This window comes from Eutrema salsugineum, unplaced genomic scaffold (genome assembly GCF_000478725.1).
Source record: "Eutrema salsugineum unplaced genomic scaffold, Eutsalg1_0 scaffold_7, whole genome shotgun sequence".
NCBI classification, from domain to species: Eukaryota; Viridiplantae; Streptophyta; class Magnoliopsida; order Brassicales; family Brassicaceae; genus Eutrema; species Eutrema salsugineum.
The window spans coordinates 10,751,043-10,774,851 of record NW_006256486.1 but is presented as its reverse complement, the minus strand read 5'-3'; the positions used below and the strand labels follow the sequence as shown (position 1 = coordinate 10,774,851).

General features: G+C 37.9%; 2 protein-coding genes and 1 pseudogene across 2 annotated transcripts; 1 reads left to right on the top strand and 2 right to left on the bottom strand.

The window, feature by feature from the left end:
- On the top strand, positions 1-1,621 carry LOC18011026 (peroxidase 9). Its single transcript, XM_006393622.2, has 4 exons — positions 1-288; positions 364-555; positions 640-805; positions 1,209-1,621. The coding sequence occupies exons 1-4, from the start codon at positions 1-3 to the stop codon at positions 1,619-1,621; spliced, it is 1,059 nt and encodes a 352-aa protein (XP_006393684.1).
- Positions 1,622-3,078: 1,457 nt separating this feature from the next.
- LOC18011011 lies at positions 3,079-4,066 on the bottom strand (annotated as a pseudogene).
- Positions 4,067-21,295: 17,229 nt separating this feature from the next.
- Positions 21,296-22,450, bottom strand: LOC112083094. Its single transcript, XM_024150824.1, has one exon. It carries the CDS (start codon positions 22,448-22,450, stop codon positions 21,296-21,298), a length of 1,155 nt encoding a protein of 384 aa, XP_024006592.1.
- Between the last annotated feature and the right edge of the window lie 1,359 nt (positions 22,451-23,809).

The following is a 23,809-nucleotide window of genomic DNA, read 5'->3' as shown; positions in this document are numbered from 1 at the left end:
ATGGCTATCTCAAAGCTTATTCATGGTCTTGTGTTCATTGCTTTGTTGTCTTTTGATGTTGGTGTTGCGCATCCCGGTTATGAGCATCCCGGTTTTGGGTTTGGATGGGGAAGTAATGGCCCCAGTATTGGAAGAACTTTTTCCTCAGGTCTTTTCCCACAATTCTACCAGTTCTCTTGTCCACAAGCTGATGAGATTGTCATGACGGTTCTTGAAAAAACCATCGCCAGAAACCCAAGAATGGCTGCATCTTTACTCAGGCTTCACTTCCACGACTGCTTTGTCCAGGTTCTGCACTGACCTATTTTGTCCTTTATTTAATTTCTCATACGCTTTTAACACTTAACACTCTTTTGTAAACAGGGTTGTGATGCATCAATCTTGTTGGATGATAGTGCTACCATAAGAAGTGAAAAGAATGCAGGTCCAAACAAGAACTCCATTAAAGGGTTTGAAGTAATAGACGAGATCAAAGCCAAACTAGAGCAAGTTTGCCCTCAAGTTGTCTCTTGCGCCGACATTCTAGCTCTTGCTGCTCGCGGCTCAACTATGCTGGTAAATAAAGACCTTCAAGGGAAAACTATTGGTTTCAAGTTACATATATAGCACTGCTTTTTCTGAATTTGTGATTTAATACAGAGTGGTGGACCATCATGGGAGCTTCCACTCGGGAGGAGAGACTCGAGGTCAGCGAGCCTCAATGGAGCAAACACGAACATTCCTGCACCTAACTCGACTATTCAGAATCTCTTAACCATGTTCCAACGCAAAGGTTTGAACCAAGAAGACCTTGTTTCCCTATCAGGTGAGCCTAATATGTATTTTTCTTTTGTTATAGGAATTGACATGAAACCGAACTGAACCCAAATTTAGTGCAACCATAAGTTTTGTTATGTAGTATTTTAATATTGTTATACTAAACATTACTTTAAATTATACTAAAAATATATAAGTATTCCTCCCTTCAAGTTAATTGTGGTTTAGGATTATCTTTTTTTTTTTTGGTTTTAAAATAAGTGCTGTTTTAGATTTTGAAGGAAAATTTTAACTTAAAATACTCAATTCAACCGAAAATTTTAAATTAATAACTAAACAGAATACCAGTAGTCTACTACTCTATCCGTTTCAAAATAAATATCGCTTTGACCTTTTTCACAAGAATTAAGAAAACATATTAACAAACTGGATTGGGATTTGTGTGTTTGCAGGAGGACATACGATTGGAGTAGCGAGGTGCACAACGTTCAAACAAAGACTCTACAATCAAAACGGTAATAACCAACCAGACTCGACGCTAGAGAGGTCTTACTACTACGGTCTCAGATCGATTTGTCCACCAACGGGCGGCGACAACAATATCTCACCTCTAGACTTAGCCTCTCCAGCTAGATTCGACAACACATACTTCAAGCTTATCCTCTGGGGCAAAGGCTTATTGACATCAGACCAAGTGCTACTCACTGGCAACGTAGGCAAGACAACTGAATTGGTGAAAGCTTATGCAGAAGACGAAAGCGTTTTCTTCGAGCAATTTGCAAAGTCGATGGTAAACATGGGGAACATTCAGCCTCTAACTGGTATTAATGGTGAGATCAGGAAGAACTGTCACGTCATTAATTAAAAAAATCTTATTTTTCTGCAAATTATATTGGCTTAAGGCCGGTGATAATAATGAGAAATAAGTCGTGTTATGTTTTTCCTATATGTTAGAGATGTAATGTATTTGAATGAAAATGTACGGTTGTTTCAAGAGCTAGAGATACAATACTTTGTACGTGTTATATATTCGTTACATTAGTTCGTACCCGTCTTAAAAAAGCCGATATCAACGTTTTCAAATTCAGTAACAAGTAATATAATTAGGTAGTTGTAAGTAAGTCAAGTAACAAGTATTGTCCATTAATCCTTTTAATTTACTACTAAAATAAGAAACGAACCAAAAAAAAGGAGAATAAAATTTAATAGAGACAAGGGTGGACATATAACGAAATTATAAATAACAAATAAGAATTAATAAACGCATAAAGCAAAGTCGTCCTCGTAGTAGGAAGTAGGGCAAGTGGATGTGGTTGATAATATAGTTATCTTAAAAATAGATAAAGCTTAGATTATGGGTCGATATTTGGTAGCCGAAACAACTTCAAATTCGATCTCCATATTCATAGTATCTTCGAGATCCTAATAAGCCTCTCGAAGTTCATCTAAAGGCAAGGATCGAACACCACCTCACGATTTGTTCGATTCCGTTTACCAAGCATTCAATTCACTACAAAACAAAAAAAAAATGTAAAACTCATTAGTTAAGACTTAAACTACTGGTGGAAGGTGTATATTCGATAACCATCGTAAGTTCAGGACGCATATTGAAAGCCTCATCAACATCAAGAAATTTTGATCCCATCGGTGCTAAAAGAAGAAGAGAAAGATACAAAGTAGTCAGAGCCGTGCTTACCTTGTGTTTAAAAAGGCGGCTGCCTTAGGCCACCATAATATATCTAAATTTTGAGGTATGAATTTTAAATTTTAGTTAAAAATAAGCTATTGTGTATGTGTAAATAGTATCTCTTTTATTAGTTTTTCATTGATGATTTTCTATAAACATAGTGAAGTTAAGCTTAAATCGTTCTATGTTTAGTCATTATTAGTTTTCATATATAAAATTCACATTACTTGTTCAAAGTTGATTTTCTTTTGGTTTTGTTTTCTATTACTGTTTTTTTTCTTCTCGTACATTATTTTTTCATATATAATTCATATAATTCATTTTATTTTATATTTTTCGTTTTAAAAAAAATACAATTTGATCAACACAGATGTTATAAATAACACATTTACATACTCTTGTAATAAATCATCTTTTAATATTGAAATTTTATTTGATTTAGTAAACTGTATAGTTTTTCTCTAGACTGAAAATATTGAATGTAGCCTTTTTATAATATTGGATGTATTTTACTAGGTGTTTCATGTTTTTTTATTAACATTTTTTGTATAAAGGTCACATTTTTAAATTTTGCCTTAAGCCCTTTCAAACCTAAACACCGCACTGAAAGTAGTACCATAAATAGTTTTTACTTTTTATGACATACATCGTTTTTGGACGTGATTGGATCCACGCTGGTCTAGAACTCGCAGATGTGCTCTCACATAAATCTTCTCATCCTCCATTAAGGTTTCACTGTCATCCAATTGCAAGAAAATGGATAACCATTCTCCCTCTGGTTTCAATAGTCCCTTGGGATACAACTTTATAGCCCTAAAGAATATCTCTTGTTAGCACTTATATATCGACAAACGATAATTGATAAACTAAAAATAAAAGAATAAATACTTTATGTACTTAGCATTTTCGTCCTCTCATTGAAAAGCTATCTACACTAAATGATTCACTGTAAGCATCCAGAAATCCTTGACACTCCACGAGAATTTGGGATAGGTGAGTTCCTCAAAGATATATCCATTTTTAGGGTCATCGAATGTTTGGAGTGCAAACACTTGTGATAATCCCCACACCCTTCTTAATGCATGAATCGCTTTACTTCCAGATCTAAAACTTTTATACATATCACTGGTTAATGTATAAATTTACATATGCACATTCATATATAGTGAGAGTGAGTAGGCTATGTGCATATACAAACCTTGCATAGTAAAGTATTTATTTTCTTTCTAGTTATAGGCGAAGAAGATGTTATACGCAAACAACTCGACTTGTGATGTGGACGAGGGGCTTGTGTTGTCCATTTCCACATACATTGAAATAAATCCGCTCCCATAGTCCTTTCCGTTTCCTTTTGGATATATAACCAATCTCCTGAATTTTTTTTTTTTGTTTTGGAAAAACATATTCCAAAAAGACGATATTACGTTCTTGAAAGGATTTATAATGAGTGAAAGATGTAACTCGTTTATAACATGTTCACGTACCAGTTGTATCCACCGGACAAGAAACGACGTATTTGTCGAGATTAAGCTGTGAGAGTTTGTTGATCTTTAGGGAATAAGAAGAAGGAGGATGCTCTCTCCAGTTCTTCACAATTGTAGTTACTGCTACGTTCGAACCCATTCTGCAAAACTACGTATGAGTAATTGAGTACCTTAATGCGTACCACACTATATATACATAATCCACATAATCTAGAGAGAATGAGAGGAGTCATGGGAAACCGAAATTGTAAGAAAACAAGGTGTCTTGGAAATAGTGTGTGAGGGAAGGAGGTGAAGCAGTCTTAAAAGAAGCTCAAAGCGACGATATTGCAAAACGAAGACTCGTGAATCTGAAACGTCGTTGAAGAGACGTGTGAGCCCACGGATCAAAGTTCATCCGACTCATCAAGAGTCAAAGCATTCACAAAAAGTTCACTATAATATCCACTAAATGAGAACATGCCAGGTTTTTTAACTTTTGGTTTATCCAAAAATTATGGCCAAAGTCCATATTTGGACCGAAATCTCTTCCAAGTGGGTTTCAAACTGGAATTAGGTAACACACTTTTTGAGTAAGCCTACTAAACTACTATACATTTGGTTACAGACGTTCATATATATTTTTATTTATTACTAATCAATATTTGGCTAACCTTTATATGTAAACTAATATAGCTATTTATGGTTATTATCTTTTTTTTTTTAATAGATAGTGATCGTCTTTAATTTATCTATTTCGGCAGATAAGCTTCACTCGCTAACATACTATTATATCTAATATTTTTTCTTTATATGTGATCTGTGAATTGTATATGGGAGTTGCATCTGGCCTTTGAAAAATAATAATAAAAATTGCTCACATTGTTTTTTAATATATTAAAATTCTACATGTTATTAAAAAATAGAATGAAAGTTTGAAACTAATTTAAGGTTAATTAAAAAGAAAATATTTATCAAACTTGTCACCAGATTTTGAAACAAAGCAATTATGTTTGGTCACTTCTACTATGTGCCATGAGACGGTTACGCAAAGGGATAAAAAGTATGAAAACATAGGGGATGTCACTAGGTGTATTAAAACTGGGGAGTGTCGTCTGGTGTAATAAAAATTAGAAAACATGACATATGATTTAATTAATATTTTTTTAAAAAACGAAAACATAAAGATACTGTAAATCTCAAATTTTAACAACTAATTTACTATTGTTTTGAATAAATGCAAATTTTTTTTTTAAAATAATTTGTTAACAGAGTCATCTTTGTGTTTTTATCTGCTTCAACCATCATTTTTCTTTCTTGTGTTTATTCTCTTATGTTTCTCTTCATATCGCATAATATAGCCACTAAAAAAAAAGTGTGTTAGTTATATTAGCATTAGTTATAAGTAATGTAAAATTAGTTATTTTACATCACTTAAACAATTAACTTTGAAAATGGTGATGCAAATATTTAAGCAATTGATGTGTAAATGCTTTACATCAGTTAAGCAATTGATGTAAATATTTACATATATTTGCATCAGTTTAAGCAATTGATGTAAATATTTGCATCAATTAAATAAGTGATGTAAGTATTTGCATGCTAATTTGTGTCGACTGCAAAAAATAATGTTAAAGATTTGTATCAATTAATATACGTAATGATTATATTGCAAAAAAATAATGTTAAAGATTTGTATCAATTAATATAAGAAAGGATTATATTATAATTATCAACTTTAAAATATATGTAATTTATAAAATTAGTAAAAAATTTTATAAATTATTTTAATATAAATTATTAAATTATTTCATAAATGATTTAAGCATTTTATATATGATAACACATCAATATTGGTTTTTAGAGTCTGTTGATAAATTTTAGCTACTTTATTAGAAACCAAAATTTTTACCTCCTCCCTTAGTTGTTAATGTGGAACAAACATAAAAAAAAAATTTATTAGCATCATTTTTTTTATTGACGTAACATTTTTATCATTTTAAATTAAAGGATATTAACAAAAATTTATAGTTACATCAATTATCTAATTGACAGACATTCTTATTTTTTTTATTATTTTTTTCATATCCTATATATTAAATGAGAATGTAGTTTAATTTAAAAAATCTGATTTGTTTTAATTTGATTGACTTAGAAAAACTCCTTTGCCAACGTCAATGATGACGTTTATTCCACGTCATATGTGACATGGCAAAGGCGTTAGCTCTGTGCAATTTCATTGGATACTGATGCTGATGTATAATTTCTGTACAAGTTTTTCTGATTTTTTTTAAAAAAAAATCATAAACGGATAAACACGCAGATCTTTATACCCGATCCAACCTAATTATATGTATTTTAAAAACATCATTTGGCCCAATACTTCATACAAGCTCATTTATCAAAATTTTTGAAATTATGGTTTTAAAACTATTTATCCGCCTAAGAAATTAGAATTTTTTCCCAAAATGGAAGATTACATTAACTATTAACAAGATTTACCAGATTAAATGTAAAAGAATATACAGAAACCTTAATATTTCAAAAGAAACAATAATTTATCTTACATTTTAATACTATACGTCAATTTTGGCAATTAAACCAATTTGAATATATTGATTCTCAAATATGTCCACAACAATACCTACTTCTACGCACATTCCGAATATCCATATTCTTCATTTCATTCTCTTTTTCAAAATAATTTCAATCTCGCCTAACATCAATTTTAAATTGTTCTCATTGACTTTCAGTCCTAATATATACCACCTATCATAAACCCTAAAACTCTACAATTCTCATTCACAAAAATGGCTTTAGTTCGCAGACGTTCGGCTGCTATAGTTCTATTTGCCAAATTTGATCAATCAAGTGAAATTCAGAAAGTTATAGCTACTATATTTTCACTTTGGAAAGTCAAGAACAGGCAGCCTGGCTTTGTTATAGAAATGGTATTGGTTGACGAAGAGGTTTGTATGCGATCTTATGTATTTTGTTTATTGTTATTTTAATCAATCTATAGATTATATAGTAATAGTATTTATGTGTGATTCACAGGGCACTAGGATTCACATTACTGTTGATGAAGAATTGATCGCAAAACATAAAGGCATCCTTATAGAAGGAAAATCACTTTCTATTAATTGCTTCATCATTAAAGAATTTTTTTTTTGGGCAAACTTCATATATTACTTAAACAGAAACTAGTTCAACTGAGTACAGAGCTGATTTAGCTAACGAGTCAGCAACAGAATTGGAAAGTCTAGGAATAAACTTGAAAGTTAAAGACTCAAAACTTCTGGAGAGCAAGGAGATATCCTCGAGAATTCCATGGAGTTCAGAGATAAATGATCCAGAGCAGATAGCTCTGATCAAAGATAAGGAGTCAGATTTGATCGATAGAGACCTTATATCTTCAGAAGCCGCATGGGATAATGCAGCACGAAGGGCAAGTCCTTCTGCCATGAGGGGGAACCTGACACAGTGGGCAACCGTCGAGTACTTTTGAACAGGTGCTTGATCTCGAGCCTGGATGGTCCATCCAAGTCCTGCAGTGTTACTAGACGCTTACCACGCTGCATCAGAATGGCAAATCACTTCAGAGGTAGTGTCGTAATGAGGGTGGGACACCAGAGCCACAGCTGGCCTGGGTTTACTCCTTTGGTTTGCGATATATTCTTTGACTCCCCGAAGAGCATTAGAGATAGTTTCAGACACTGTGAAATCTCTGTCATCAAACACTCTCTTATTTCTTGCTGTCCAAATGTTCCAACAAATCCAGGAGGCTAGGGATCCAGTTGGAAGATTCAGCTCCTCAGAGCACTTGAGCGATCTGCAGAGTTTCCATAATTCATTCTGGAGATTTGGAGGAGGATCAAATGCCAACGGGGATTCTTTCCAAACTTGTCTTGCAAACTTACAATAAAAAAGGAGATGAGAAGTGGATTCTGCATCATCACATCGAGAACAGGGGAAGAAACCTGACTGAATTCGGGTTTCTAGATTTGCTCCCACCAGTAATGCACCACTAGCTGATCTCCAGAGGAAAGATTGCACTTTTGGAACAGTCTGAATCGTCCATACATCGGATTTCCAATTTAAACAGGTTTCCTTGTGAGGTGGGAGGCAATCTTCTTGAGCGGCATAATATCCAGATTTGGTGGAATAGATGCCCGTTTGTTTTTAAGCCAGATTCGTCTATCTCCACCTCTGAAGGCACTTGGTTTGATTGCGAGAATGTCTTTTTCCAGGCCAGGGAGATATTCAGAGATCTTATCACGGCTCCACTCATTGGATGAGTCGTCCATCAAGTCTGCCACAAGCATAGATTTCTGGCTCGGAAGCAGAGGACCATGGGGGGAACATGGTCTGGAAGTAGATAACCAGTTCTCACCCCACAGCTTGACAGATTTGCCATCTCCTATTGCCCATCCCATGTTGTTACGAATAAGATCTTGGCCACATATGATACTTCTCCAGCCGTGGGAAGCAGAGGCAAGTCACTCACAATTCAAGAGGTCGTCCTTCAGGTAGTATTTACCAAGCAGAATCTTGCCTAAAAGGCAGTCCGGGTTTTGTAACAGACGCCAGCTAAGCTTCCCCAGCAGAGCATCATTAAAGGCCGTGATATCCCTGAGGCCGAGACCACCATTATCTTTGTGATGTGTCATTTTGTCCGAAGAGACCCAGCAGAGCTTTCGTTGATCTGTCTTACTATCCCACCATAATCGGGTTAAGGCCGATTGAATTCGCTTACAGAGCAATACAGGCAGCTTGAAGCAACTCATTGCATAAGAGGGTATAGTAGATAGAACACTTTTTAGCAGAACAAGCTTTCCAGCACCAGACAGAAATCTGTTCGACCAACTGAGAAACCTTTATCGAATCTTATCCACGATACTCGTAAATAGATCCTTCTTGTGACGTCCGAAATGCTCAGGAAGGCCCATGTATTTCCCCACACCACCTTCTTTAAAGATTTTCAACTCCAGCTTCACACGGTTGTGGATTTCCGGTGGGGTTTTTCGAAAGAAACTAACAGATGACTTGTCCAGGTTTATGGTCTGGCCAGATGCTTCACCATATTTTCTCAAAATTTCCAGAAGAGCCTTGGTATTTCCCGGACTAGTGTTGCAGAAAAACATCTTATCATCTGCAAAGAGCAGATGATTGATGCGGGGGCTACTACGACCAACTTTCAGGCCAAGGAGGCTACCATTCTCTTGAACATTAGCACATAATCTCGATAGAACTTCACTACACAAGATAAAAATGTAAGGGGACAGCGGATCACCCTGTCTAATGCCTTTAGACGGTTTAACTTCGCCTTTAGGACCCTCATTTATCAAAAACGAGTACGAAACTGTGCTCACACACTGCATAACCCATTCCACCCAACGTTGGTGAAAACCAAAACGTGAGAGGACTAACCTGATAAATTCCCATTCCAAGCGATCATACGCCTTGCTCATGTCTGTTTTGACCGCCATCGAGCAAAATTTGGTTGCTTCGGAGTTTTTGAGATAGTGGAGAACCTCATGGGTTATGGGGACATTGTCAGCTATCAGTCTTCCGGGTACAAATGCTGATTGATTCTCAGAGATCAGGTCGGATAGAACCGGTTGAAGTCTCTGAGTTAGCAGCTTTGATATGATGTTGAAATAAACGTTATAGAGCGCGATAGATCTGTATTCTGTCATCTTCTTCGGGCCATTGCATTTTGGAATAAGCCTGATGAAAGTTTCATTGCAGGACTGCGGAAGAACACCAGAGGAGAAGAAGTCCTGAATTTCCGACACAATTTCTAGTCCAACCGTCGACAAGTTAGAGTGGAAAAAGCTTGCCGAGAACCCGTCGGGGCCAGGCGCTTTATCGGCATGAATGGAAAACACCGCCTGGTTTATCTCCTCCCCCGAGGGATCCGCTATAAGCTGGAGGTTAGTGGAATCAGAGATCCTCGATTTGATAGCTTTTGTAATAATTTGCTCGCGGTTACCATTCACACTTGTGAATAACTTATCAAAGTACAAGACCACCACGTCAACAATTTTAGTCTCTCCAAACACTGGAGTGCCCTCGCCATTTTCGATAACAGAGAAGCTGTTAAGGGCAACTCGGTTATTTGTCACTGTGTGAAAATACCCGATGTTACGGTCGCCCAGGCTTAACCATAAATTCGGATTCCGCTGCTTCCAGAAGTCCTCCTTGTCTTGGTAGGCAAGGCGGAGGTCGGCGTTTAGCTTTGCGATGAGGGAGTCATCGGCGGTAGAGCAGGTCATCGCCTGTTCGAGTTGCTGTTTCAGGCCCACTATCAGCAACTGACTGTTATTCTGTTGGGCCTTATACCATTCAATGAGAGCCCATTTGCACTGGGTAATTCTATTTCGGACTGGAGCATGAGGGTAAGAGGCCCAACATTCCTTAATCAGATTGTGCACCTCGGGGCTATTCCTGAATCTGCGATCATACTGGAATATACCGTGCTTCTTCTTCCTCGTGAGGTCGAAATGAGAGATAATCGGTCTGTGGTCGGACCCTTCGAAGGTGAGATACTCGCTTCTCGCCGCCGGGAAGAGTTCAGCCCAGCCGGGAGTTGCTAAGGCCCGATTCAGCCAACACCTGACGAGGTGGGTTCCCCAGACTCCTCTCCAAGAGAGAAAGTTGCCAGAGTATTGAAGATCATAGAGGTTCCCTTCTGACAGGAAGGATTGAAAGTCAATGAAGGAACCTTCCGCTCTTACCGGACTCCCTCCTTCTCCGAGTTATCAATAATATCATTGAAATCACCGGTAAGAAACCAGGGCCCTTCTCTGCTATTAGCGTGAACTAAAAGCTTGTCCCAAACTGCTTTTCTTTTTGATCGATCTGGATCTTGATAACACCGTATTTTGACCACTTTTATGGATCGTTTTGAAATACTTTCTTTATGTTTTTAATTGCTTTTAAGTACTTTTATCACGTTTTTCTAGTATTTGTAGTTCCAAGACTCTTTTCAGGAAACTTAGGGAAAAGCTTAACAAAATGGACAGAAAACCAGATTTCAGCTCAGAGTCAAACCGTCAGAAGTTCACCCCTGATTGAAGGCCTTCTCATCGTCTGATCCAGCTCAAATCTGGAGACCTTAAAGATGGAAGTATCAGCTTTGCAGTGCACTTTACAGCTTGGCAATCCAACGGTTCAATCAAAAGATACGCGAAGAGCAAGATGTCCCGTAAACCAGCTGGCCAGCACTTCCACCCGCGGCCAAACACCTATTTCCCGCGGTCAGGAGCTTCCCGACCGCGGCAAACCACTCATCCACCGCGGTCAGAGCACTCCCGACCGCGGCAAGCCAACTCCGAGCCCATAAAGCCCATTTCTGAAGCCCACAATTGGAGAAACCCTAAGTGACGTCCAGAGAGGTCTTGAGCACTATAAATACATGCCTTAGGAGCCCTAGAAATCGTGTGTAATCATCATCTATCTTTCTTATTGTTTTAGAATACTTTTAAGCTTTAGTTTTTAGGGAGAGAGAGATTTGTTCTCTTGAACCCTTGTTCTTTCTCTTTTAATTTCGGTTTCTATTCTACTTATTAATACTATGCTTATGATTTCGTTTATTATGTCTGAGTAGTTTTATTGTTGGGATTAAGGGATTTTCGATGGGGATTTATATATTCGATGAGGATTCCATGAGCTTTTGAGCCGAATCTTAGAACTTTTTCTTCTGAATTCGTTTTTACTGCATGAGGTAGCGTCATGAACTACAATCTGATCTAGATGCTTGGTGACGCGAAAGTGTTCATCCGGTGTCAGATCTAGTTTAGAAGAGCAAAACAAACATAGGAGTGGAAACCTACCTATGGGCGATTTGTGAATTAGGACGAGTCTTAAACATAATGCATCTCTTCTCTTCCAGGGCCAGAGTGGAAACCTACTGGTCAGGGTTGAGAGAGATAGTTGTCTATGATCACGACAGTGACGTATTCATACGTCCGTGACTCCAGTTCGAAAAGTTTAAGCTAAGATCTTACAAAATTTCCTCTCTAGCAATGTTTTGAATCGTTCGTACCCCTGAGAAAACTTCCCTGAAGCCCAACGTCTTTTTCTCCATTGATTTCCTGCGATTTTTCTTTAAGCTTTAGTTCAATATTGTCTTTCCTTTTTAGTTCATTTTCATTAATGCATTAGAATATCCGTTTTTATCATTTTTAGTTATTTTCGTTAAGTTTAGTTATTACGCCATTTAATTTTCGTATTCTCTTTTAATATTTCGTTTTTAGACTTTAGAGACACCACCAAACCCCCATTAAACCGTTTTAGTTCTAGACTTCCTTACTTAACTTATTTTCAAAGGCTTTTTGCAGCAAAAGATCCTCCTTCCCTGTGGATTCGATCCCTAAGTACTACAATTGATCAGCTGTGCACTTGCGGCTATCGATTTCAATTAGGGTAAAACTTGACAACCCTCAACACACATCAAGTCACATCAGATCTCCATAAACCAGAGTGAAAAATATGGAGTTTTCTTCATATTGCAGTTTAGTGTCGATAAAAGTTTCACACGATACAAGGATTTCGAGGTCAATTTCTTGTCTCCAGAAGAGAGCAAGACCTCCACCTACAATACCGTGTGGGGGAACAAAATGATGATGGCTATATTTCATCCATTGAAACTTATGAAGAATGAAATCGGATGAGTTCTTCGTTTCAGACAGGAATAGGATCTCCGAGAAGAGTTTCTATCTAATCTCTCCGATCCGTTGAACTGTCAAGGGGTTCCCTAATCCTTGGCAGTTCCAGCTAGCAATTTTTAAGGAAGAGGACTTGATGGATTGGGAAAATCCATCTTCCTCTTTGTAACTGCCGGGATGATCGCTGGAGCAGGTGGGGCGGCGATGCCAGTGGTCACCTCGATAGAAGGGTTTATACCACTAGTTTCCGCATTAGCTGAAACCATTGGGTCCGTCAACTTTGATCTTCGTTTCACACTGGGGGAGGTTCCCTTCCTTTTCAGTGTCGTCGTTTTCCTTCTCGGTGAGTTATGGACTGGTTTGATTTTCCTATTATTTGAAATGGCTACAGAAGCACTATTCTGAGTCGAGATGGAGTTTTTGCTTCCAGGAGGTCGACCTGGCTTGCGTTTTGGTTTTGTGGCAGATTCAGGGTTCGGTTCCACAATAGAGGATCCTTGGATATCTGGATTTACAGGACCGAGCCTAAGAGTTGCAGGGATGCACTTCTGGGGAGAGGTACTTTTGGTTTGAACTTGTTTCTCCCGGGCCGCTTGGACCATATGGATTGCGACTTCTTGAAGTTACCCAGATTCCTCAGCTTGTCTGTATCTTTCTTTACGGGCAGCACTTTCAGTAGGATCTGCAACACTCGTATATTGAACCATTACCTCCCGAAGCTCTCCAATGGCTTCAGCAACTGCTTCTTGGGGGATTACAGGGGGAGGCGTTGGAGGATTTACATTTGCATCAGATTTAGATCGGCTAGTTCTTGAGGTTTTGACTCTTTCCCAGCGAGTAGAATTACAGGAGTTTTCTCTTAAGAGCGCTCTCTCTGCTTTTCCAGGTCTGATATAATGATTTTTGTTTCTCCTGTCTGAGATTACTGGATTCGCATAGGAGAAATGCCTTCTTGAGTCCAGATTGACATTGGAAAGAGTTAAGTTGGTGCGGGAGGAACCACCTTGACCCTCCGGGAGATAGCTTCTAGGCCTAGAGTCAGAGTGGTAGCTAGAGAGGTTTAGAGTCTTTTTAGAGGATCCAAGGCCTCTCCGGTTGGTTGCAATCTCGCGACTGTGGTCTGCACCATCTCGGCGAAGACCCTCCGATTGCTTATGGCTAAGGTTTTCACCTCCTAAGGTCTGCAGGGACCTCGAGCCAAGGTTAGTAGAATCCAGCTCCGGACATTCTTTTTCTTCATGGCTTAGCATCATACATCGAGGGCAATGTCTTTCAAGTTTTTCGTATACGAGGGTTGCAGTGACCTCATCGCAATTAGGGTACTCAACCACAGCGGACGTGATGAACGGCTTAAGTCCATTGACTTGGACTCTCACCCGAGCTGAGAGGGTTGTAATGTCAGTTTCTTCGCAGAACTGAAGCGAATCTTCAAGACTTTTAATGGTTTCTTGGGTCCATAGGTGAACCGGAAAATCTTGGATAGAGATCCAGAAGGGGATCTGCAATGGAAAGTTTTTGGAAACTGTGGGTTCCCATCTTTGGATTATGAGCATCAATTTTGCATAGTGGTAAGGTCGGTTTGCAAGAACCCACTGGAGATCCTCTTCGTTCGCAAACTGAAATTGAAATTTGCCCTGGCCGAGATCCGCTCCAATCGGTCGGACAAAGGTTTTCCACCTGTTAGTGAAGAACAGTACAATAGACCACACTTTCTGGTATTTTGGGCGGGTAACCCTTCCCACCAGGGTTAACGAGTGCTTCAGCAGGAGGGCAGAGTTATCAGAATCACGCACCTTCACGCGGATAGATCTCGGCGGTTTACTTGAGGACGCGATAGCTTTGCCTTTATCTTGATAGTTCTGTCGTTGAGCCATGGGTAGACCAGTTGGATATTAGACAGAGAATACTACGGTTTCAGATCGTCACCAGCGAAGAAATGGGGTGAGCGAGGAAAGAAGGGCGATGAACTCCATAGTGACCGGCAGCCGGCTGACCCTCCGACAAGGTCGGGGGTGGAACCACAGAGGAGAAAGGCAAAGCGGTTTAAAGTTGGGAAGAAACTTTCTATTTTGGGAAAAAACCAGGTAGGAGGCTGTCTCAATCAGACAAAACAAAGTGGATGAAAACAACCTCGGAGGACGTGCTTGGGAGAAAAAACAAAGTTTTATGTTTCTTTTGCTTCATCATTAAAGAATATTATGGTGATTTTAGGACTACTCCATTACCATACAAGATCACTTTGTGCAGAACAATCTGTGCTAAGGAGATTAATGATTTTCCATCAGATTTTCCAGAGAAACATTTATCTAATTTCAAGTCAATCAAGGAAGACAAACTCGACAAAAACGTCATCATCAGTATGTCATCATCGCTATTTTGAAAATTATATTCTAATATACATATTTATCATTGTATACAAATATTTTGTCTTCAAGATGTCATTGGACAAATTGTCAACGTTGGGAGTATGGAAGTTATAAAAACTAAAGGCAAAAGTGGGATCAGCGAGAAATTGCTGATAACACTCCGGGATACCAAGTAAGTAGTTATGATATCATACCAAAATAGACATAACAATATTTTAACAATGGAACACTAATATGTTTATTGCTGAAGCGATGTCCAACTGAAATGTACACTATGTGGGCAATATGCAAAAGCAACTGTTGAGTACACTGACAAACATATGGCTGCTATTGTTGTTTGTGTAATACGATTTTTCTGTATTAAAAAGTACAAATGTTAGATCACTATATCACCTATTCATATGTACACAGTTTGTAGAGATTGGTATTGGATTAGTTTGTTAATTATTCTTATTTTATGTTTTTCGAGTATATGTGACATTTCAATATCAAACGCTTTCAACTCCACCAAAATTTTGTTTGATCCTGACGTCAAGATAGTGAAAGACTTCAGAGAAAAGTATGTTATGTGACAATTTTAATATCATTTTAACATTGTTTTATTTATATAATTATTTTGTATGGTTTTGTAGGTTGCCAAAAAACAATCAAATGATTGTGCATGCTGAACAGAGTTATTCGACTTCTTGGGGTGGTGCTATTGACCACCGTGAAGAATTTTTAGGTGTGAAAAATAGGAAGCAGACGATAGCTGGAATTCGTGATACAAAAGTGTTATGAGCTATATTTTATTCATGGTACAAATATATTTACATTTTACTATATACATATTAATGGTTTTGTTATAGCCTGACAAGATTGTAACATGCATAACGGTCAAAGACGTTGATACTTCAAAGCTGTGGTATTATTGGGCATGCAAACCTTGCAACATCAAAATTTTATAGCATGGCATTATGTCTGATGATGAAGATTACGATAAGAAGATTCCTCTTTTCAGTTACAAAAATTGTGGAGATATTTATTCATATGATACAATCGTCGCAAGGTAATACAATTATTTGTCCCATAAAGTCAAGAAAACATTACTTATTTCATTAAGACTTTCTTTGGTAAGATATACAGCAGAATTATTTCATGTAGACTTTCTCTAATTGACTGGCTAAATGTTCGCCTTATTTTATTACATTGATTCGTCCCATCATACATTTATTCCGACACTACATTACATGTTTATTCATGTAATGTTTATATAACTCACTCTTCTGTTTCCTTTCAAACTATATAGGTACTATATTGTATTATTTGTAACTGATAATTCAGACGTCGATGTCCGCTTCCTGATGTTTGATGACACTGCTCAAAGATTGTTAGGTCATTCAGCTGAGTCTATAATAGAACAAAATGATGAGGTTATTTGTTAAATAATTGTATATATTATGCATTATTTACATTTTCTGAAATAATATTAATCTATTTATTATAATGCTGCGCATGATTTACCAAGAGAGCTCCCTGATGGCTTGACAAAGCTCCTAACCATGATGATGTTTTTCAAAATAACAGTTTCAGAAGAGCATATAAAAGGAAGCCAGTCTCCGTATGTAGTAGAACTATGGTCTCAAGATGTCGACATTATGACTGAGTGAGATTCTCGATCAGATATAATATATAGGATAAATTTTACAGACTTCTCAAGCTCACTTATCTGATGGTTTAGTTAAATTAAGGCGTCAACAATGTTTTATATTTCAGCAACCGTTGATGCTTACGAGTTCTGACGAACTTGAGAATCCATCGTCTGGATCTTCACTCACTCCTTCATCTAAGAAGCTAATTAAGAGTCCCGACTATTTTGATGAAGGTGGAAGATCTGTTAACAAAAAGCGACCTAAGCAAGAGATCCTGATGAAGTTATGAAGAAGCAAGAAATCGTAATGAACTTATTGCATAAATACATTGCTGGTGATTGATTATTGCTTTTGATCTTTTTTTTTTTCGTCAAACTTTGCATATTATTAATTTGAATCCAAAAAGTCTGAATACAGAGTGTTTGTCAACCAGAAAGGAGGATAAATACAATCCGAATAAAAAACATTATTTGGAGGACCATTTTTAGCTAACAAATGTGCTGCCATATTAGCTTCACGCTTTGTATGAGAAGTGCTTGAGCAATTGAATTTTGATAGCCAATGTTTGATGTCAAGGATTAAATTTGCTATCAAAATATCTTTTGATGATCCTGTTAAGTTATCCTGCAAAACCTTGCAATCTCCTTCGAAACAAATTGAATCAAAACCAAGACTCCATGATAATTGAATGGCATGTAGCATTGCTTTTCCTTCTGCTTCAAGGCTTGATGAAGCTTGTTGAAGTATTGAAGCACCCCAAAATTTTGGAAATCCATGATGATCACGTATTATCCATCCGCCTACGGTCTGACTTGATTGAAAATTATACGCAGCGTCAAAGTTACATTTAACAGAACCGATTGAAGGTCTGCGCCATGAACTCCGTACAACATGAGAAGATGCTCGAGTATTATTTTGGTGACCTCTGTTTTGTCCATCTGGGTTTAAAGCTTCTAACCACTCCGCGACATCTGCGTTAGCGTAACCTAAATCCCTTTTTGGCTTAACCCTTCGTTTGTTAAATATTATGTCGTTCCTAGCTTTCCAAATCCTCCACATTAACCAAAATGCAACAATTTTTAATGTTCTGTAAGTTCTTGGAGAGATTTGAAATCTAAGATCTTCTTAATGTTATCTTCGAGATTACTTGAAAAGGAAGGAACAGAAAAAGGAAGATTAGATATTCTCCAGGTCGAGACAGAAATCGGGCATGTAAAAAGGAGATGGTTTATTGTTTCAGCTGCAGAGGAACACCGCTGACACGTCTCTTCCACACAGATACCTCTAGAAATTAAACGTGTGTTTGTACCAAGGGATCCAGATAGCACTCTCCAAATAAAATGCTTGATTTTTGGCATAATGTTAAGATTCCACACTCGCTTTTTTAGGAGAGGATCTCCATTAGGAATTGGTATTGGCGCACCTGCAGTTTCCAGATTCTGGTGATGGCGAGAGAACCAGTAGCCAGATTTGACTGTGTATGAACCGTTTTTGGAAAAATCCCAATTCAACTCATCTTTTGCAGGGATTTGACTGATATATAAAGAACGGGCTAACTCCTTATCTTCATTTGAAAGCAGAGCATTTAACTTATCTTCATTCCATCTTCTTCCTGACCCTATTGATTGAAAAAGCTCGGAAACCGTTTCATTATTATCTCCGTTAATTGGAATAACAGGTCTAGGAGGATTAGTTGGAAGCCAGTTGTCTTTAAAAATGCGTGTTGAACAGCCATCTCCAATAATTGATCTGGAACCTTTCTTAATCAATGCAATGCCCTGTAATAGTGACGTCCAACCGTAGGAATGATAAGGACGTGGTTTGGCATCAAAGAGATGAATATCCTTGAAATATCTTGCCTTATATAATCTTGAAAACAAACAATGAGTATTTTTGAGAAGCCTCCAAGCTTGTTTTGCTAACAGAGCATCATTGAATTTTGATAGTTCACGAAATCCCAATCCACCATCTTTTTTGGAATATTGTAATCTCTTCCAGGCCACCCACGGAATACCTCGTTCTTGTGGACTCTTTTCCCACCAAAACCTCATCAAAATACCTTCAATGTCCGAAGTTACCTGTTGTGGTAGCTTAAAACAAGACATGGAGTATACAGGCATCAAAAATGCAACTGACTTAATGAGCACTTCTTTTCCGGCTGGCGATAGTAGTCTTGCACTCCAATTCGATGTTTGTTCTTTAACTCTGTTAATTACATTGTTAAACATGTCCTTCTTTTTGCGGCCAAACTGTTCTGGCAAACCAAGATATTTACCCCCACCTCCATGGTTAGAAATCCCAAGAATTCGTTTCAATCTTTCTTGCTTGTCACCGGGAATTCGCGAGCCAAAGGTAATCATTGATTTGTCCTGGTTTATTTTTTGTCCTGAGCATTGTTCATATACTTCGAAGACATGCTTTAATGCTGCATAGTTTTTACCATTTGCTATACAAAAGAATAGCGAGTCATCCGCAAAGAGAAGATGAGTTATAGAGGGTACACCATTCCCACATTTGATGCCGTTAATTTGTTTTTTTTTGGACTTTGACATCAATCAAATGGCTCAGCACATCCGCACATAAGATGAAGACATAAGGTGATAATGGATCCCCTTGACGTAATCCTCTTTCCGGTGTAATGTGACCTTGGGGATTCCCATTAATCAAAACCGAATAACTGACAGAACAAACCATTGTCATTATCCAGCGAATCCAAATTTCAGAGAAACCAAAAGCACGCAATGTTTCTTCTAGAAAATGCCATTCCACGCGATCATAAGCCTTACTTATATCAGTTTTATGTCTGCGAAACTCGTTTTCTAGATTTTAATGAGTGCATTAGCTCATGTGCTATCAGTACATTATCAGAGATTAATCTTCCAGGAATAAAAGCTGCCTGAGATTCCGAAACTATCTGGTCTAAGGATGGTTTAAGACGTTTAACCAGAAGTTTTGAAATTATTTTGTAGAGAACATTGCACAGAGCAATAGGTCTATAATCTGATAATGTATTTGGTTTTTTCACCTTTGGAATCATACAGATGTTAGTATGATTTATACCCAATTGGAATGTGGATGTCTGAAAGAAGGTTTTCACTTCACGAATCACATCAGTCCCAACAATGTCCCATCATTGTTGATAAAAACGTGCTGTTAGTCCGTCAGGTCCAGGAGCTTTGTCTGCGCCAATACTACATACAGCCTCATAAATCTCTTCATTTGTGAAGTCCTTAGTGATTTCTCTATTAATTTCCTCAGTGACAGAAGGTTTAAACTCAGAGAAGATGCTTGGTAAAAACGGTTTTTTATCACTTGTCTAGACTTTACGGAAATAGTCTTCAGCATGTAGTCCTACTTCGTGATCTCCTTGATAAATCTTTCCAGAAGAATCCTTTATAGAATGAATATGATTCCTTGAAAACCTTGATTTGGTACAGGCATGGTAAAACTGAGTATTGCGGTCTCCAGCTGTTAACCACGATACTCTGCTTTTTAAAAAACAGTATGATTCTTCATCACGATAAGCTTTAACCAGATCTTGTCGAAGACGGAGAATAGAAACTGAAGAAGAACCAGGAGAAAGCTGAGCAAGTTCCAATGCAATCTGTAATTCATCAATTCTTTTGGCGGAGTTAAATTTGGAGGCTCTTCGACATTGCGCCATGGATTTACGGCATTCGCGTATTCTGTCTAGAATTGGCGAACAGTGACTTAATTGGGGTGAATTCCAGCCATTTTTAACATAGTCTTTAAACTCTTTGATTTGGAGGAGGCGTTTATCGAATCTAAATTGTTTCTTTGGATGTTCTTCAACAAACGAGATTGTGGTGAGGACAGGGCGGTGGTCGGAGCCGTAGAGTTGTAAAAACTCTGCCTCAGATGCAGGAAATTTAGCTAACCATTCCGAGTTTGTAATGACGCGATCGAGACAACATTGGACAAGATGTTTTCCCCTTTTTCCCACCCATGAAAATCGATTACCCTTGTAACGAAGATCCTTGAAATCACACGAACTATACATATTGCAGAAATCCTGAAAGCTCCGTTCATCGCGCATCGGGCCACCACTTTTTTCCTCATTAGATAAGATTTCATTGAAATCGCCAATGAGGAGCCAAGGTCCACTACGTGATCGGTGCAATCTCTCAATCCGTTCCCATAGTTCATGACGTTTAGTGTGATTTGGGTCGCCATATACACAAGACAAGTAATAATCCATGCCATTATATTCCACATACACATCAATCATTCTTGCAGACTGATACAACTGTGTTATTCCTACATGTTTTTTCCATAATAAATCTATTCCTCCATTTCTACCTACAGGAGGAACCGATATTACATAATCAAATCCTAGAGAAACACAAACATCCCTTACAACATTACAATTATTAAGAGTTTCTACTAAGAATAATAAGTCGGGAGAATACAAACGCTTAAATTCTCTCAATCTTTCTTCAGTGAGTTGTGCTTGTATACCCCGACAGTTCTAGGAAAGGACTCTCATATTTACTGTGGGGGTACCGGGCCCCCCGCGCCTCTGTCAATTGGAGAAGTTGCAGAGCAAGAACCAGTAGATTCACATGGCTCTTCCTTGTGCGGACTCAGGACCATCCGCTCTGCAACAATGGGAAGTGGAGTATCGAGAATGACAAGTGATCCCTTCTTCTTCTTGCAAACCTTTGTCTCGTCTTCATGGTTAACATAGGCGTTGAACACGTCACTCCTCCTCTGTGCATTTCCCTTTAGCCCTTCTGAGTTTCTGATATTGTTCTTCCTCAACTTGTCTACGGAAGTTGTCTAAACCCGCAGACATATCTGACAATGGTAAACTTGTCTCGTGATTAACAGCAGTTTCGGTGATACCTGGAATCACAACATTCATATCGGCATAGAGATCCGATGTGTTGATGTCAGAGTGGTTATTGTCAAAGTGTCTGAGCATTTCTTCAACCTCTGCTCGCTTTCTTTTCCCAAAACCAGGAGAAGCACCATCCATAGCCCTTGCCTTCCGGTAAGTGGAATGTTCTGCAGTCATATCGGTATCAATCTCAACCGACGAGCTCCTTGGAGAGTCGCGAGTACTCGAAGACGGTCCAGCAACCGCTTGATCGATGTTGATATCAGCAGGATCAAAAGCACCATGGTTCTGATCATCATCACCGTCATTGTCATCATCGTCACCATCATTAGCGCCATGATCATCACCATTGATTTCCAAAGGACATTCCTTTTTCTCATGGGTTAACAGCCCACAAGTCACACAGAAGTTCCGAAGCCTCTCATTATGAAACCGGATAACAGTATTTTCGCCAAGAGCAAATTGAAACGTCTTCTGGAACTTGAGTGGATTACCGATGTTCCAATTAATTTGGACCCAAACACAATCCGTTAGATTGGCGTCTTCGTTGAAATCAGAGTCAACAACTTGCCCGAGTTTATCCCCGATGAAGTCAACCATTTCACGATTAAGGAATTGGGCAGGGATTCCCCTAATCTGGACCCAGAAAGTGATAATCTTCATTTCTGCTTCAGAGATGTTGGGATACCAATGCCTAGTAACCAACATCCATTCGCTGAAAGACCATGGTCCACGCCGGAGAACCATTTGAAGCGCCTCTTCGGATTTGAACACAAACTGAAAGCTTGACGGAGAGACGACGTGACCAACCACTTGGGAACCTAATCCCCAAAGTCTGGGCATTTGATTGATAAGAGCCCTCATGTTTTGTTTCCTCGGATTGAGTAATACACCCACAATCGCGAACCGGTTTGATTCTGCAGCCTGAGCACATACGGCCTGAGGGAGAGCAATTGGATCATCATCAACCCCCAGAGAAATGTCTTGCATCTTTCGGTGAATGTTGTTAGACATTGCGAATTGGGAAAAACAGGAAAAGAGAGTAGAATGAAATAGAGGCCAATTTATAGAAGAAAGATCCCATGGCGGTTTATGAATGTCGAAGTAACTGATTGTATAACCGCCAGAGAACTGTCTCAACGGACAAAAACCGGCAGGAAAACCGTCGGTAACCGCCGGACAAGATTTTTCTGAGAAGATAAAGTAACCGTATTCGAGATCGCCTTTTAGATCGTCCAGAGAGAGAAAGAGCGACATTTTTTTCTAATTCATTTTATAACAAATTTGTCCAATGGGTGGATAACGTTTGAACTCTATTTGTTATTTTTTGCGGTATTTGTGGAACTTTTTTGGCATATTTTTATTTAATAGTGGAACTTGAATGTTGCCCTAGAATTTTTTTTTTAAATCCAATTCTTTTAGATTTAAATTTGTGATTTAATTTTTTTTGGGTTAAACCAACTGTCATAAATTTACACAAGAGTTTCAATTAAGACGACCTTAAAACCATAACCTTTTTACTCCATCACATATAAAACTATTCATTTCCTTATTATCTTTCATCTTCAATCTTAACAAAAAATTAAAACAAAGAATGTCTCCTTGTGAAAGAGTTTCCGATCTTCAGAAGACAAACGGCGGATATCGTATTTGTGTACAGATACTAAGAGATTATTATGATTATACTCTCTTCGATCGACCGAATCGGATGTTAGTTCTTGCGGATGAATTTGTAAGTTTTGGAGGTTTGAAAAGATTAACATATATATGTTTTAGGAATGTATTTGTTAATTATTTGTTTTTATAAACCGTGTAGGGCAATCACATCCTGTCTACTATTCAATATGATATAATGGCGAAATTCGAGTATGAATTGGTTGAAGGAGATTGAGTTTTTCTTGGTAATTTTGAAGTTACTGACAGAGTGATTCGTCCAAGTATATCATCAAACAACTATCATATACATTTCCTCGAGGAGACCATTGTTGAGAAAACCGATCCAAAGTCTTCCAAAGAAATATACTCTTTTTGTGCATTCATAAATATTTTATATAGATTTATTCATACAGATAGATATCTTGGTATCTTTGTTACAACTTTTTATTTTAAATCGTTTATCTAAGGAACTCCAACATGAAATTAAAGGCAGTCCTTTATTTTTGTAGTTGATATTCTCGGTGTTGTCACATTTGTTCAGAAACTTCAGTTAGGAGTTCCTATGTCAGATACATCGGACACACCCACGCAACGTCCACTTATTCGTTTTAAAATTCAAGATTTCAGGTCTGTACAACTTATCCTCAAAGTATATTAATAATGTTATAAATTATTTAAATATACAGTGGAGAATCTTTGAAATGTATTGCTTGAGAT

Excerpts from the sequence above, each read along its gene's own strand:
- LOC18011026 (XM_006393622.2), top strand. The coding sequence starts at position 1 with ATGGCTATCTCAAAGCTTATTCATGGTCTTGTGTTCATTGCTTTGTTG. Across the intron at positions 556-639 it reads CTCGCGGCTCAACTATGCTG|AGTGGTGGACCATCATGGGA; the intron begins GTAAATAAAGAC and ends GATTTAATACAG. Across the intron at positions 806-1,208 it reads AGACCTTGTTTCCCTATCAG|GAGGACATACGATTGGAGTA; the intron begins GTGAGCCTAATA and ends GTGTGTTTGCAG.
- LOC112083094 (XM_024150824.1), bottom strand. The coding sequence starts at position 22,450 with ATGTCTAACAACATTCACCGAAAGATGCAAGACATTTCTCTGGGGGTT.